The 16,143-nt window shown below is 47.6% G+C and overlaps 3 protein-coding genes across 4 annotated transcripts; all 3 read left to right on the top strand.

Moving 5' to 3' along the window:
* Positions 1-1,155: 1,155 nt before the first annotated feature.
* On the top strand, positions 1,156-5,226 carry fam110a (family with sequence similarity 110 member A). 2 transcript variants are annotated; one of them, XM_076991556.1, is made up of 3 exons: positions 1,156-1,224; positions 1,323-1,399; positions 3,179-5,226. In XM_076991556.1, exon 3 carries the CDS (start codon positions 3,277-3,279, stop codon positions 4,525-4,527), a length of 1,251 nt encoding a protein of 416 aa, XP_076847671.1. In that variant the 5' UTR covers positions 1,156-1,224; positions 1,323-1,399; positions 3,179-3,276; the 3' UTR covers positions 4,528-5,226. The 2 variants fall into 2 exon arrangements, with proteins under 2 accessions (XP_076847671.1, XP_076847670.1); XM_076991555.1 differs by having other exon boundaries at positions 3,175-5,225.
* Positions 5,227-7,452: 2,226 nt separating this feature from the next.
* On the top strand, positions 7,453-13,255 carry mfsd2al2 (major facilitator superfamily domain containing 2a-like 2). Its single transcript, XM_076991475.1, is given in 13 exon segments — positions 7,453-7,799; positions 8,133-8,156; positions 8,534-8,547; positions 8,549-8,656; positions 8,866-8,922; positions 8,924-8,996; positions 9,077-9,198; positions 9,850-10,075; positions 10,078-10,269; positions 10,982-11,079; positions 11,166-11,241; positions 11,401-11,513; positions 11,797-13,255. Coding segments are annotated over 13 exon segments (1,359 nt in total). The 5' UTR covers positions 7,453-7,691; the 3' UTR covers positions 11,945-13,255.
* Positions 13,256-13,786: 531 nt separating this feature from the next.
* Positions 13,787-16,122, top strand: fkbp1aa (FKBP prolyl isomerase 1Aa). Its single transcript, XM_076991511.1, has 5 exons — positions 13,787-13,934; positions 14,141-14,188; positions 14,770-14,882; positions 15,109-15,283; positions 15,661-16,122. Exons 1-4 carry the CDS (start codon positions 13,898-13,900, stop codon positions 15,235-15,237), a joined length of 327 nt encoding a protein of 108 aa, XP_076847626.1. The 5' UTR covers positions 13,787-13,897; the 3' UTR covers positions 15,238-15,283; positions 15,661-16,122.
* Positions 16,123-16,143: the final 21 nt, after the last annotated feature.

Here is a 16,143-nt window from a genome sequence, read left to right as displayed (position 1 = left end):
CGAGGGTTCAAATAAGGTAAATGGAAAATGAGTACACGCTGTAAATTATAATTGTTTTTATACACACAGGGTTGATGGTGAGCAGAAACGCACAGTGGCTTTCATGCTGCTGTCAAGATATCTTTCACCACACGGTTTTGGAAAAGAGTTTATTTCAAGTTACTTTTTTGAACAGTTCAAAATAAACCATTTGAACTTCAGGCTTTTTCTGGTTTGAGTGTAATTTAATCATCACATTTTTGCTTAGACTTGACGAAATTGCCACTTAATTCTAGATAAATGTTTTCTCTCTCTCTCACACACACACACACACACACACACACACATATAATTTGTATGTGTGTGTGCAGTGATACCTTATAACAGACTGATCCATGCAACAACAGATCTTGCTGTTGGTATCAACAGCCACAAATTTAAATTCCTGGTAAGCTTGTTTCTTCATTACTGTTCCAGTTCAGCCCAACACATCATTGCTCCTTGTACACAATTTTTACTAAGGTAAATATTTATAATAATAACAAATACAATAAAATGCAGAGACGAAAGCCACACCAAATATTTATTTTAACACATATTCTATTGAGAGGTAGTGACTGGTGCTTATGATACTAGCCTAATCCTTAAGCCTCTGTTTAACTCTAAACGTTTTTACAATATCAGTGGGCCCTGTGGTTACTGAACGACGGGAACACTCGTCTGACTTGACTCTCACAGTTACTAATTAAAAGCTGGGAAGTCTAAGTTGCTGTATTTTATCACCATTTGGAGTTCAAGGACGGTACACTTCATGAATTATGTACACAGGCACTTCTCCGTGTGGCCAGCAGGTGGAAGCACTTGCTATGCGTTCGAATGGCACGGAAATTCCCGTTTTGATGAGATGTTTTTTAAATCCCACAAGCATCCAACACATACACACCTCGTCACGCTAATCAAATATATAAGACCAAGATGTCACCCTTTGTCCTTAAAGGCGTGAATATGTGCAGCACTAACAGCTTCCTGACTCAGAATGTTACAAAAAGGCCTACTCCCAGTATAACAAAGTGAAAGACTAGACGCCAACAAAAGCTTTAGGCTACATGGCAATGGAAATCATAGAATCACTGGGATAGTCACATGACCTGTAAGAGGCCACAACTTCCTGATGTAGGAGGGAATAGCTGATTGGACAGAAAGTGCAGAGGGGCGGGACGACTTCAGAAGTAGAAAGTTGAACAGGTTTGGCTACTTCTAGCCTACTTTCTTGCCTGCACAAATATACAGAGGAACACATGCACACAGACACACACAGATTGATGATTAAATTGCTGTTTCAGTTACAGGAGAGGAACTGTGTTTAGGAGAGGTCTGGATCTTTAAGAGCAAAGCGGCCCAAGCTGTGAGCTACAACCAGGTGAGTTTGCTGAGGTGTATTTAACTTGCGTCCATGAGTTTCTCTGAACACTTAAAACAAATACGAAGAGTAACCTGACAGCACCTTATCAGTGATCATGTAATGTTTAACATGCACTATAATTACATATGTAGTCTACATATAGCATTTGTGTGTGTGTGTGTGTGTGTGTGTGTGTGTGTGTCTGTGTGTGTCATGTTTTTTACATTTACTTTGGTATTCATTCCTGATCATGTAGGGACAAGTCTTATCATTTCATTGTAATCTATCCTGGCTTCTCCCTGTTATCACGTTTTGGTTTTTGTCTCCTCTCCAGCAGTAACCCTAGAACACAGGGAGACCCTGTGGTGTTTGTGTTTAGCAGGAGGTGCAGACACGCTACTTGAGAAAGAGGAGAAGGGAGAGAGAAAGAGAGGGAGAAACATAGACATAGAGCCAGGGGGTTGTGGCAACTAAAGGAAAGATTAAGGTAAACAAAGCAGGAGAAATGGAGAGGGAGAGGACGGGAATAATGGGGAAGATGAGAGCAGTACGTAGGGAGAGAGAGAGAGAGAGAGAGAGAGAGAGAGAGAGAGAGAGAGAGAGACGTGCCCTTTGTTCTTAGGTGGACCTTGGGCTCGTGAACTAGAAGGAATGGCAAACATGCAGGCGGTGTGTCAGGCCGGGTGGCGGAGACGTAGTCATCTCACCGCACGCGGAAACAAAGTTATCATTCATTAAGAAGCTCAGCCTACAAACGGCTTACTGCAGCTGCCAGAGAGCCGCTCTGTTACCCTTTAACCCCGGGGACATGTGCTCTCCCATGTCTGAAGCCCACATTCCTTAGGTGCAGTGCAAGGTACCACTTCATACACTTGGGTCAGTCGGTGCTGTGGGTTGGAGGAATGTTGCCAGTTCTTCAGCATTTCCGGTGAAGGCGTCATGAAGTGCTGTTATCTGATTGCACGCCGTGTTCTGCTGTGAAGCAAAACTGACCTATGGTAGAAGTGCCCTGGCTAAGAGGTCACTATTTCACTCTGTTTCACAACCTGTGTGTGTGTGTGTGTGTGTGTGTGGGTGGGTGTGGGCAGGGGCGCAGATGGCACTGGGGATGGGGGGGGACATGTCCCCTCCAGATTTATATTGACCCCATCTGAAATCTAGCATCTACAAGCATAAACGCATATATTGTACAGCTTGGTCCCCCTCACTTCAGAATTTCCATCTGCGTCCCTGGGTGTGGGTGTGTGTGTGTATAAAGGTATCTTTACAAATTCTGGGCTGGTATTGGTAATATTTTATTTTTACATTACGTTTGCTATGAAAATAATCTCAATACCTCGGTCAGTCTTATGTGGCCAGCCGTACTACACTGGGGCAGTTGCTTCCTCAGCATTACAGAACACAGGTGGACCCATGAGCATGAAGTTATACCAGCATTTTAACTCCGGTCAACATTTTCTCTCTACCCCAATTCCTAGCACCACTGTACCAAGCAAACAAGAAAAACAAATGCCCATAATAGTCACAGTGGGAGTTGAGACAGAGCTGAAATGTGGCACGTCTGGGGGTTTCGGAGGACTGACTCCATTTCATTATACCAACACATTGACATTGAAACACACAGCTATTGAAATTCTCCCCTGCAATCATGTAACTCGGATGCATCATTTGTCTCTAATTGTGAACATTTGTCTTTTCTTTGGATATGGAAAAAAAGGCTTTTTTAAACCACGGGTTTAAATCTCCAGTCTTGTATCTCTGATCTGATGATCTGTTTTATTTGTGTTTGTCAGACAGACGTCGGACCAACATTACTGTGCTGTACCGGCTGTATTCACTTACCGCTTCGCCCAACTGTGAGAACAAGCAGATCAGAAGAACCTCCGTCTCCCAGGATGTCTGTGGATACTCTGGAGCCGTCTCCACGGCGACCAGCCCGACTGCCTGAGGCTGCGTGTACGCCCGGCAGTCCCACGTCGGCGTCTCCGGGGACGCGCAAGCCGAGCGCCGTGGAGCGTCTGGAAGCCGACAAGTCCAAGTATGTCAAGAGCCAGCAGGTGGCGCTCAACAGGCAGCTGCCCATAATCCGCAAGCCCTTAATGGCGCCGAGCCACGCCGCGCAGCTTCGGCCCGGCGCCCCGCAGCCCACGCGCAAGGTCCCCGCACGCTCCGCCCCCAGGACTCAGGCCCCGCCCCTTGACTTGGAACACCTCAGTAAGCTGATCGACGGAGTCAGCGACGGCCCCCCTCCACCCACTACGGCGCGAGCGGCCAGTCCTGCGAAACGCAACGGCTCGGAGAGCTCCGTCGAACCTCGGCCCCGCTCCGTGACCCCAGGTGTGGACGCGTCGGCGAAACCGCCAGCAGAGGGCGCCGGAGCTAGCGCGTGTTCTTCAGTAGCGATCCGGAGGGTGGACGTCAGGCCGCACGTGCCCCAGCTGAGGAGGCCGTGCCGGGCGCAGCTCCCGGAGCAGCGCGTCCACTCCCAACTCCTGCAGCTGCTCCGCCCATACATGAAGGCGGAGCCTCGGCCCTTCCAGCCAATCGGCATCGAGAGCAGGCGGGGTCTAGCCAATGCTACGCAAGGCCACGCCCCGTCTTCCAAAAGCCCGGCGCAAGCTGTGCCGATCTCCACCGAACGTTTAGGTACCCCGACCCGCGCTACGCCGCCTTCTAACAATCCCCCGAAAGACGCGGGCAACGCGCCCTCGCCCAGCGGGGTCAGCGAAGCTCCGCGGCCGGCCGGCGCCGACACTCCTTCTCCCCACGCCCCCTCCGTCGCCTGCCCGTCCTCCACGGGCTCCAGGAAGCGCGGCTCGCTGACGCGCTCCAAATCGGATGTCAGCGATCGCTTCTCCCGAGCCGGCGCCGAGATGGAGCGCTTCTTCAACTACTGCGGCCTGGACCCGTCGGATTTCGACGACCTCTCGCCCGGGTCGGACATGGCGTCCGTCTCCCGGCTCAGGAGCGCCAGCGCCCCGGCATCAGAGCACACGGTGGAAGGAGAGGAAACGGAAGAGGAGGACAGAGGCCAAGACGAGAAGCCAGGCTACGGCATTTCAGTAATCGAGAGGAACGCCAGGGTGATTAAATGGCTGTACGGAATGCGCCAGGCTAAGGACAGTGCAAAAGTTGTCAGCGTTTAGACTGCAGAGACCAAAGTCAAGTCGCTGTAGTTCTGGGAGTAACGCTTGCCTCCTCATTGTCATTCTAGCATTACCGCATTAGCACAGCTAACGCAGTAGCAGAATCACCACACTTTCTCACTACCAAGGCCTAGAATACAATGCACACGTGTGGGGTACCGAGACCTATTTCACTGATCTTTTAGGACTACCAGAGGTTTAAAAGCTTTAAGACACATTCACAGTTTAAAACATCCCATTTCTTTTGTTGCTGCTACTGGAGTGATGAATAAAAAAACGTCAGTGTACTTTGAATTTTCGAGAAAGATCATTGTTGGATCTTTTTGTGAATTATGTGCCTTCAGTATGAGAAATAATTTCTTAAGTCAGTGTGTAAAGAGTATAGGTACTGTACATTTCTTACCAAAGTATTGATGTTGTTTGTGATTCCAGGGCTTGGGCAGGGGTTCAGTCGCTAGTATTTGCACTGTCCTGAACAGATTTGCCTCGTCATCTGAGGGACGCTCGTCATCTTATCAGAGGTCTGATGTCCTCAATAGATGTTCACAGCATTGCACTGATGGTGTTGTTTCTTCGAGTCACGTGTATTGAAATGATGAAGCAGAAATCTTAATAAAATAAAAAATAACCTGTTTTGACTTTTTTTACACAATTGTGGAGCAGTTGACTGGCAGGTTCTAAGTAATAATTGGCAGTGATTCAAAATAATGGCTGAAGTTATGGATAGTAGCCTTTAGTTTTACAAGAAAGGTGTGTGTACGTAGCTGACTGCACGAGGCAGAATATAAGAGTTGAAAATCAGTGCATGAGTGAGGGTTTTTTTTTTCTTCCACTTGTTTCCTGTGATGATGAAGAGGAAGAGCGGGGCATGAGGAAGTCTGCCTGGTACTGCTGGTGTGGGGACAGGAGCTGTTGATTAACACCTCCCTCAGGAAACACACCCAGGCATCGCCTTTCCTTTCTTTCCCTCCTCTCAAACCTGGCAGCGTGTCGGGCCCTCTCGGCCTGGCCTGTTATCTTACATACAATATGGCAGGCGTACTCAACTAAATTTGTCCGCGGTCCAATTTTGGCAGATACCTGTGCCCTGAGGTCTGGTGCGGCGGGGGTGGCGAACGTAAGTTGTTGAGGGGGGGGGAGGGGGGGGGGGTACGGTGCGCGAACGGTGGAGGCGTTTATACTTTCGCGAGCGTCACTGCAGTGTTCTCCGAAACGATAGGCGTTTTGTCCGAAACGATATGTGGTAGAAACACCCCTCAAAACAGGGGAATGAACATTTACCTGACCAATTTTAATGTTGCTATATGTTTCAGGTTTGAAAAGTGCTGGAATTTAGGTTAAAGTACTTTAAAATGCTTGAAATTGTAACTACTTGGTTTCACAACAAATAGCTGTCTGACTGAATAGTTCTCTTGTATTAGGTTAACAAATACGAGCCTCTTGTAATTCCAGGACGAAACATGAGAGAACGTGAAGACGTGAAGATTGGGCGTTTTTTAAATAAACAACCATTAAATAATGTGATAAAAAGCGAATTATTTCGAGTATATGTATAAATATTTAACTTAATTATGTTTAACATGCTGGGAAATATTGAAATGGACCTTGAAAGTGACGTACAAGTGCTTTAATTCCACCTTATAAAGGTGTATGAACCCTGAAAACGTGACTTTGTTCATTGCGCTGAAGCGCAGCGCAAAGTTACAAAATTCAAGAGATGCACGACCTCTCGAACCGACAGCGCGCGAGACACTCGCGCACACGCGGAGCCACAGCGATTACGTCATTTTCGCCGCGCGGACCCTCGCGCCGCTCGCGAAGTGTCAACCAGGCAGGCTTGTTGTTGAGCGGGGTGGCGAACGTAAAGCCTGGTTTATACTTTCGCGAGCGACCGTAGCGCGCTACTCCGCCCACCTCGCGCGACCCTGCGCGAGCGGTGTAGGCGTTTATACTTTCGCGAACGTCGCGAGCGTCGCTGCAGTGTTCTCCGAAACGATAGGTGGCGATAGGTGGCAGTGGAGAATAAAAAACCCCTGCAAAACCGGTGAAAGAACATTTTTACCTGACCAGAGACCTATATACACCAGGCATCAAACATAAATATGGCTTTGCAATGTTGTCCGAAACGATATGTGGTAGTATAAAGAAACACCCCTCAAAAAAGGGGAATGAACATTTACCTGACGCATTTTGATGTTGCTTTGTGTTTCAGGTTTGAAAAGTGCTGGAATTTAGGCTAAAGTACATTAAAATGTTGAAATTACGTTAACAAATACGAGCCTCTTGTAATTCCAGGACGAAACATGAGAGAACGTGAAGACGTTAAGATTTGGCGTTTTGAAAATAAACAAATAAACAACCATTAAATAATGTGATAAAAAAGCGAATTATTTCGATTCATTTCGAGTATATGTATAAATATTTAACTTAATTAAGTTTAACGTGCTGGGAAATACTGAAATAGACCTTTAAAGTGACGTACAAGTGCTTTAATTCCACCTTATAAAGGTGTATGAACCCGGCAAACATGACTTTGTCCATCGCGCTGAAGCGCGGCGCGCGCGCGATGTTACAAAATTCGAGAGGTGCACGACCTCGCGCCGCGACAGCGCGCGAGGCCCTCGCGCACGGGCGGAGCCACAGCGATTACGTCATTTTCGCCGCGCGGACCCTCGCGCCGCTCGCGGCGCGTCGAGTATAAACCAGGCTTAAGTTGTTGAGCGGGGGTGGCAAACGTAACACTCGTGACGGAGTGTTTTTTCAATAGCCCTGAAATAAATGCTACGGTTTTGTTTTGGTCCGTATCCAGTTAATCAGGAATGAGATTGGGTCCGGACAGGACTGCGTTCGGGTCCGGATCCGGACCGCGGTCCGCCAGTTGAGTACCCCTGCAATATGGTAATCCAGTCCCCCACAAGAATCAAATTAAAGGATTAGTTTTTCCTTTTTTTAATACCAGTGAGCTTTGTTTACCATGAATCCTGTGATTGACAGGGCGGGTAGGTGGAGTTTCACTTGGCTTGGGTATACGCAGGTGAGAAGTCTCTTGAGTTTCACTCTCCCCAGCTATGTGGACATCAGAGAATCACATCTACGACTGTGTTCCAGCAGGAGAACGCCGACTCTTTTGAGAAATATATTCATTTTTGAGGAGTAGCTTGATTATGGCTCTAACTGACGTCTTGCAGAACAAACTTCAATCGCTGAAAGAGGCGATTTCTCCCTCTGCCACAGCCGAACAGGATGAAGGAAACAGAGAGGATGGGTTCTGTGTAAGTGGCCCTTTTCATCCTGTTGTACATAATCAATTTTTTATCTCTGGTTTAAGAGCCTTACTGCTTTGTTTTGTTTTAAATACAATAAAAGAAAAGAAAGAAGATAGGAAAATACCAGGAATTGTGTCTTCATCCCTTGATGTAGATCTTTTAGTCTTTATGACAACGGGAAGTAGTGATGTGGGAATGTCTCCCACTGTCTCACTGTCTTTTCGTCTCTTTCTGCTCAGAGACATGGTGGTATCTCACTCTCCACCAAGCTCTGCGGTTGGGGGCATTCCATACCAGGCCACTAACGCTGCCATGGCTTTCTCCTCTTTCTCCTTCCAGATCTTTCTGCTGGACGTGGTGCAGGTGAGAACGGCCCCTGAGCCAGCACGTCTGAACGAGAGCCCGGCCCTGATTGGTGCAGGCCCGCGCGTTTGAGCAGGAGCCTAGCCCTGATTGGTGCAGGCCGGCGCGTCTGAGCAAGAGCCTAGCCCTGATTGGTGCAGGCCGGCGCGTCTGAGCAGGAGCCTAGCCCTGATTGGTGCAGGCCGGCGCGTCTGAGCAAGAGCCTGGCCCTGATTGGTGCAGGCCCGCGCGTTTGAGCAGGAGCCTGGCCCTGATTGGTGCAGGCCCCTCTTGCGCTTGGCAGCTGCGTTTGCGTTCAAGGCGGTGAAATGCCGATCGTCCGTGGTAATGGCTCCCTACCGTTCATTCTGCGTTCTCTCTGTCTGCGTCCCGTGTAGATGGAGGCGTTCTTCGTCTCTGGTCCTTTTCGTGAGTCGGGTGTGGGATGCCATCACCGACCCTCTCGTGGGCTATCTGGCGAGCAAGAGAAGGTGGACCCCTGTGGGCAAGCTCCAACCTTGGTGGGTGAGGAGTGAAAGAGAGAGAGAGAGAGAGAGAGAGAGAGAGAGAGAGAGAGAGAGAGAGAGAGAGAGAGAGAGAGAGAGAGAGTGAGAGATGCAGATGCAGATGAAGAAAACAAACATAATGAGTAATGTTCTCTCCATTTTGAAGAAGTGGATTCTGTTGTTGCCTGCAGCTGTTTCTGGGTTCTTTCCCTCGTATCCCTCAGGTCAATCCTGTCCATGCCGTTGGTCATTCTCTCGTATGTCCTCCTTTGGACCTCGCCGCTCTGCTCAGAGCTCCTCCATCAGTGTCCCCTGGTACCTCACCATCAGCTGTCTGTTCCAGAACTTCCTGACCGTATGGCCTCCTGTCCCGAGTTTACCGGCTAATAGCTACATCGCCCCCTGCTGGCGTCCTTACCCCGTATGTCTCCACAGTGCTACCATGTCCCCTATATGTCTCTCAACATGTTCTTGGGAGGAAGTGACGGGGACAGAGATTCTGCTACAGCCTACAGTAAGAACGCCTCCCACAACACACTCGCTCTTTGGCTTTGGAGGTACTGGCCACAAACAGCCCTGGTAACAGCGAGACAATGGAACTAAAACGAGGGCAATTAAACATCCCGGGATCCCAGTCGGTTTGGTCTGTATATAAATCAGATAATGGCTTCAGCCAATGGCCTTGACAGAGGTGCACATCAATTGGCTGACTTTTGGTTCCGTATAATGTGTCTGTATCAGGTTTGTATTTGCCAGTTGGCATCATTCTGTCTTTTAGCTCTCTCTCTCTCTCTCTCTCTCTCTCTCTCGAACAGGGATGATAGCGGAGGTGTTGGCGATGCTGATGCTGTTGGCTACAGTGGCACAGGGGGCAGGTGGAGAGAGAGAGAGAGAGAGAGAGAGAGAGAGAGAGAGAGAGAGAGCCCAGACCAGGATGAGAGCGGCGAGCTTCTACAGAGCCTCGCGTCTCCGTCCGCCGCGCCCCCCCCCCACCCACTGTGCCCCCGCCCGCCGTGCCCCTGCATGCCACAGTACCACCACCACGCCCTGCACTCACACCACAGCTACAGCTCAGTTGCATGTGTGCATTTCATAAGCCAGCTCATTTAATGCGACAGCTTAAAACTTGCCGGCTGAGTGTTTCCAGGCCTTTGACAGGGCAAGTTTGTATGGGTAAGTGTGTGTGTGTGTGTGTGTGTGTGTGTGTGTGTGTGGGTGGGTGATCTTTATCAGAGAACAGCCTTCGTGACCTCAGCCCTGGTGCTAGGGGCTGCCTTCATCCTCCGCTGCACGGTGCTCTTTCTCGGGGTGAAAGAGCAGAAAGGTGCGTATTCCTCATTTCCTCTTTCACGGAGGCACTGGAACATTCTACGGTGGGTCGATCGCCCTGCGCAGTTCGTCCTTTTTCATGGCAACCTGAACCTTCGAGCACACAAGCCCAAACCCATCAGACCGGCTCTTTAAGCCGTGCGGTGCAATGTGATCCCCGCGCTCCTCCAGGGACTCCGCCGGCTCCTCCCCCGCCCCAGGGGCGTGGCTCCTACCTCGCCCATCTGAAGATGCTGATTGGCCACGTCTCGTACCAGTGCTCGGTCCTCGGCTTCCTGTTCTCCTCTCCTGCTTTCCATGTTTGTGACGGGTTCTCTGTCTGTCTGGCCATTGTCATTGGTGAAATGATCTTACATGCTGAACTATGAAGCTCATATCTGGAACTTCATAAGTTGGATCTTCAGTTCATCACACTGAATTCAGCACTGAATTTCATCAGAGTGACAGTGCAGCAGATGCCCAAATGTTTCAGTGTGGCACTATAAATCTTTGCTTTAGTGAGTGCACTATGTCCTCTTTAAATAATAGTATGACCTCTTCATATGAGTGCACTATAACCTCTATAATGTGTGCACTATGTCCTCTGTAAAGAATGCTAAAAAAGAATAATAATCTTAATTTGTATAGCACCTTTCATAAATACATGCAACTCAAAGTGACATAAAAGAATGCTCTATGACCTCATTAATGAATGCACCTTGGCCACTTTAATAAGTGCACTATGAGCTCTTTAATAAGTGCACTATGACATATTTAAAGAATACATTTACAGCATTTGGCAGACACCATTATACAGAGCAACTTACATTTTTATCTCATTTTTATACAAGTGAGCAATTGAGGGTTAAGGGCCTTGCTCAGGGGCACCTCAGTCATGGCCTCAGGTCTGGGAATCAAACCTGCGATCCTCTGGTCACAAGACCAGTTCCCTAACCACCAGGCCATGACTGAATACACTATGACCTCTTTAATAAGTGCACTGTGACCTCCTTTGGGTCTGTATCTTCTCAGATGTCTATAGGGAATTTTGCTTTGTTCTGCATCTATGTGTCTGGATTAGGCTCTCAGTTGCAGTATCTCATGTTGGCTACATTGGTGACTTCCATGGAGTATCTCGGCACAGACCGTAATGAAATGCATGATCATTTATATATCATGATTATAGAATCATTTTGAAACCCGTGTTTGTACCCAGATCGCTGCTGCGGTCTCAGTGCCAAACGAGTGTGGTGGGACTGGAGAAAAAGAGAACGCTTTTCATTGGCCCTTGAGTACGTTCACGATGTCCTTCCTGTGGTGACCACGCTGGGCACTTCATACGAGGGGACGGGTGGATGTGAAGGTGCCGATTGCCCAGTACGTTTCTGGCTCTGTTGATGTTCCTCCGCACCTGTGTGTGTGTGTGTGTGTGTGTGTGTGTGTGTCCACAGATGCTCGTGCCTGCTCTGATAGTGTTAGTCTCTGTGTCAGACAACTTCCCAGTCTACATAGTCATGTGTGTTCTGATTGCGGCCAGCGTAGCTACACTCTTCCTGTTACCATGGTGAGTGAAGCCAAGCCCTGAGATCTTTAATACTTTAATATTCATTTCCTGTAACCAGGGCAACACGCTCCACTACTACGTTGTGCCATGTTCATAATTTTCAAGTGTCAGAATGTATTAAGGCCTCGTTGAATGGATTTCATATCTGGTACTGCACCGCTGCACTGACTTCGAAAATACAGAGTGTTTATCGTCCTGTAACGCATTCTGGGTCCTGGATGTAACCTTAATGAAACTGTGATAGACGGGTCATCCTCAGTAACGTCCCCGTGCTGGGCGTCAGGCCCATGCTGCCGGATGCGGCGGATGAGTTTGCGGGTCAGAACCCGCGTTACGGGGATCTGGAGCCTCTGTTCTTCTCCTGGTCATGCTTCTGTAACAAGCTGGGAGGAGGTCTGTCTGCCGGCATCTCAACCATGACACTACAGTGAGTCACCTCTCCCCCTCCTACGCTCCACCATACTGTAGTGAGCTTGAGCACTGGGGGTTTTTAAAGGGACAGGTTGCCAGTTTTTTTTTTATACCACCTATTAGGCTGAGGGACTTGCACAACTGTGTTCCCCTGGTTCTCATTTATGTCTCTACTATAGCACTCCTCTGTTGAGAACTCGTAGCTCGCAAGGTTCATGAAACACATACAGGACGAATACATTAATTGCTCCTGTCAGTTTGTGCGATTCTTGCTCACAGAATGTCTGACCTCCTCTGATGTGCTGTGGAGAGAACACTTGTAGGTCCACGTCGTCGTGCCAAACAGTGAGCCTGCTGATTCTCCAAGCCTGACAGGTTATAAAACAGGAGCGTGTAGCCACGGTGACGTACCCATGGTCCTGCTGTTGGTGGGCCTGATTTTCTTCTCCCTGTACCTACGAAACATGCCGGCGACACATTCAACGAGAGCTGCGGAAAACCAGGTCGGGCGGAAACTCCCGACCACCGTGGACATTCTGCTGTTTTCTACATTTAAAGGATGTTTCGTTTTGTAAAACTGTTTTGGTCAGGTGAGACACAAGTTCGGTTAGGCTGGGTTTAAGACTTTGAATACACAAAACACAAGCACAGAAATTCAGAGTAGGATATACACTGTTAATAAGATACCGGGCCAATATGAAGTCATATCTTCACATTCACACCAAAGGCACGGTGTTAAAACACTTCACAAAACTGCTCATCAGAAATGGACTATCAGCAACGTGTAATAGGTGCGAGACAGCTGACTGGAAATCAAGGAGGATACAGCAATGACAATAAAAAATAAAAAAATGTGTCTAGACATTGTCACAGCTTCGATATTTGATCTTTAATTAAAGAACATGGAAAACATCCAGAATCTGCACTCTATAGTTTATTTATTTATTTATGATACATTTCAAATCTGTGTTTTGAGCTCATGGAAGTCTCTCTGCTCTCGCCACCACAGAACCCGGACCGGAATGGTTCTGAGTGTGGGAGAGCACTATGGGTCACAGCAGCCAGCAACAAACGGCCAACAGGGATGTCTTCCTGCGGGATGATTTCTGTGGATGCGGAAACACCTACCTCCCACTTAATGTGTCCTCTCTCTCTTTCTTCTCAAAAACACTGTGATGCAACCATAAACCCCTACAGTCATAACACCAGCAGGTCTGACTGCAACTCAAATTGAGAGTTTAATTCACTCAGAGGTGGATCCAAAATTGGGCTTTCGTCTCAGTTTACTCGTCAGCCATCACAGAACTATTATGAGACACGTGCTGAAAGGGCTAAAGTTACATGGGTATCAATTAAAATGCTGGGGGGTGGGGGGGGGGGTGGAGGGTTGTATTCATACGTATGTATGTTTCTAAACAGTATACTGTGACTAATTGTAGACTGGCAGGGATATTTTAGATTTATTTTGTATGAGTGCTGAAAATAAATATAATGTGGAAATATAATAAAGTTTTTCTTTCTGATCATTCTTCGTTAATAGGATTCACTCAGAGCTACTGATCAGTTTATAGACCTGCATATATAAACCATAACAAAACCATAGCTAGAACCCATTGCTAATTTGTTCTCAAGTTTATTCCTCTTAAATATATGCAGCCTACACTTGTGTGACGGCCTCCACTTTCACTGAAGGCCTGCGAGGTCGTCAGTTTCAGGTCCTACTGACGTTTCACTCCTGTTTTGAAAGCTTTGCAGAGCGGAAGACGGTAATCAAATAAAGGCTTGTGGTGTAGTTGCGTTTGTTTCCTCCCCACTACTTAGCGGTTTTACATGCCGTGCCGCGCTCGGCCGCTAGGGGCAGTAGAACCTCCACCTCTAATTGTGGGGCAGAGACAGAACCTTTATGTCTAGAATCAGAACTACTGACCGCATTTCCAGCACAGACCCGGGAGACACGAGAGCAGCCGACCAGGATGGGAGTCGAGGTTGAAACAATAGCTCCTGGAGACGGTAAAAAAAAAAAAAACAACCACCATGTGTCCTTTTTATTTCTTTAAAAAAGCGTGTTTTGTTACATGCACGTATCTGTAATTTTTTTTTAGTCTTGTTTCTTTTCTCCGCAATTTTCTCCTCACGCGCTAGTTTAGCACTAGTTGGCTAAACTAAAATCACAGTAATATTTTTATTTATTTATTTTCGCCTTTTTGTAATTTCAGGAAGCACTTTCCCCAAAAAAGGACAGACGTGCGTCGTACACTATGAAGGTAAACCGAAGAAAAACACAAACCCGTCTTGGTTGGTCTCGCTTCGAGCCGAATTAACGTTAGCTCGCTCGCGTTAGTCGGGGCTAGTTAGCCTAGCCGCTGGGCTAACGCGGACAGGTCGCTCCCGCTGGCCGCGCCGACGCGCCCGGGATGCCGCAGTAACAGCAGGCCCTTCCCGCCCTGTGCGGAACTGCGCAAAACCGTAATCGCTATTTCACACAAATATTTAGCGGTAACGTTTTTTTCCCCCCAGTTTGAGGACGTCTTTAATATGAGAGAAAACGGCGGATGAGCACCGAGCTAGCTGGAGGGCTAATTAATTATATAATGTCAGTAATAATGTCAGTAAATAGTGTCAGGTTGGGTAAATCTGAGTGTTTATTTGATGCACGTATAAGAGAGTCCGGGACTAACGGTCCAAATACATCCGTACATCAACATCCTGCCAGTGGTGTTTATACTGAAACCGCCCTCTATCCATTTAGCTAACGGGACTTTGGCGTTTCGCCCACGTACAGTATCCCTAAAATGCGTATTTAATTATCTGTGGGGAAATAACTGTGCTGGATCGTCTTCCTCAGGGTCGCTGACGAACGGACGCAAGTTTGACTCCTCTCGGGACCGAGGCAAGCCTTTCAAATTCAAGATAGGCAAGCAGGAAGTGATTCGTGGTTGGGATGAAGGAGTGGCCCAGGTGAATAAAATCAATACCCCTCATTGATCTCGTTTTTTTTTTGTTTTTTCAATCATCTCGAACAGACCGAAATGCAATTTGCAAAATGCATAGACAGCCTAACCCTTGAAGTATGACTAATCATTTGGAAATGTATTTCCCAGTACCTCTTAAGGTAATCGCTATTGGTGCCATCATTATAAGAGCGGGCAGCGATGCTTAACGCCGCTTGAATCTCTTGTTGCAGATGAGTGTAGGGCAGCGAGCCAAGCTGACCTGCACTCCAGACTTTGCCTATGGAAGCAAAGGGCACCCTGGCATCATCCCTGCCAACGCCACCCTCATATTTGATGTGGAGCTCCTGGGTTTGGAGTAGAAGGTCCACAGATCGACTCAGGTTTTTCCCTATTCATTCTTTCAGGGTGAGTTTGCCATCGTCTTTTAATGCAACTGCAGCATTTTCCGGTCTTTGACCGGCGGCCGTGTAAAGCTATGGCACTTTTCTTTTGAGTTTGCTTAGCCTGACTGTGTCTGTGAAGTAAAACTCGATGGGCACAAGAGAAGCCAGCACTTGGTATAACTTGAGTTTGAGTTACAATTTTCAAAAACTGCTTGGATACAGCACGCACATGTAATAGTTGTTCCAGGTGTGGGGATCATTATTGTCCTGGACAAACACATGGCTTAGCTGTCCTCTGAGGTTTATTTAACAGGCTCTTCAGACCACCTAATCCTTATTGACGTGTTCTCTGAATCACGTGGCAGTTGACCGACTGACACTTTCTCGTTCATTTCGCAGGTCGACCTTTTTGGGGAACATGGCCTCCTGCACGTGGTCCTTGAGAGGGGCTAGTGTTGATAGATATACCACTTAGCTTAGCTCCGTAATCCATTTGTATATTTTGTTGCCTTTTTATTCCTTTCCTGTTCGACACGATCATTGGCACGCTCTCACCCACTGGATGTTCAGTATGAAACCTTTTATCCCTCTCTCTTTGTATTTGATTTCTGTGTTGTAAACTCAATCAGTGCAACAGGGCTTGTCTGAGCTGGTAGTCTGTACTGTGGTGGGGAAATTTGGATAATTCTGAAACAATAAACTACTTGAAAATAAACATTGTTTATAAAAAGACAGAACATGATTGTTTGACTTAATTGGGCAGTTTTGCCCATCTTTATCTCTTAAAGCCGTGCAGATGGGCTTAGCAATGTATTTGCAGGAATTTCCCTCTGGGATCAATAAAGTATCTATCTATCTCTACCTATTTGAAGAGCATGTCTA

The sequence above is a fragment of the Brachyhypopomus gauderio genome, unplaced genomic scaffold (genome assembly GCF_052324685.1).
Source record: "Brachyhypopomus gauderio isolate BG-103 unplaced genomic scaffold, BGAUD_0.2 sc83, whole genome shotgun sequence".
Taxonomy (NCBI): domain Eukaryota; kingdom Metazoa; phylum Chordata; class Actinopteri; order Gymnotiformes; family Hypopomidae; genus Brachyhypopomus; species Brachyhypopomus gauderio.
This window is presented reverse-complemented; position numbering and strand designations above follow the sequence as displayed.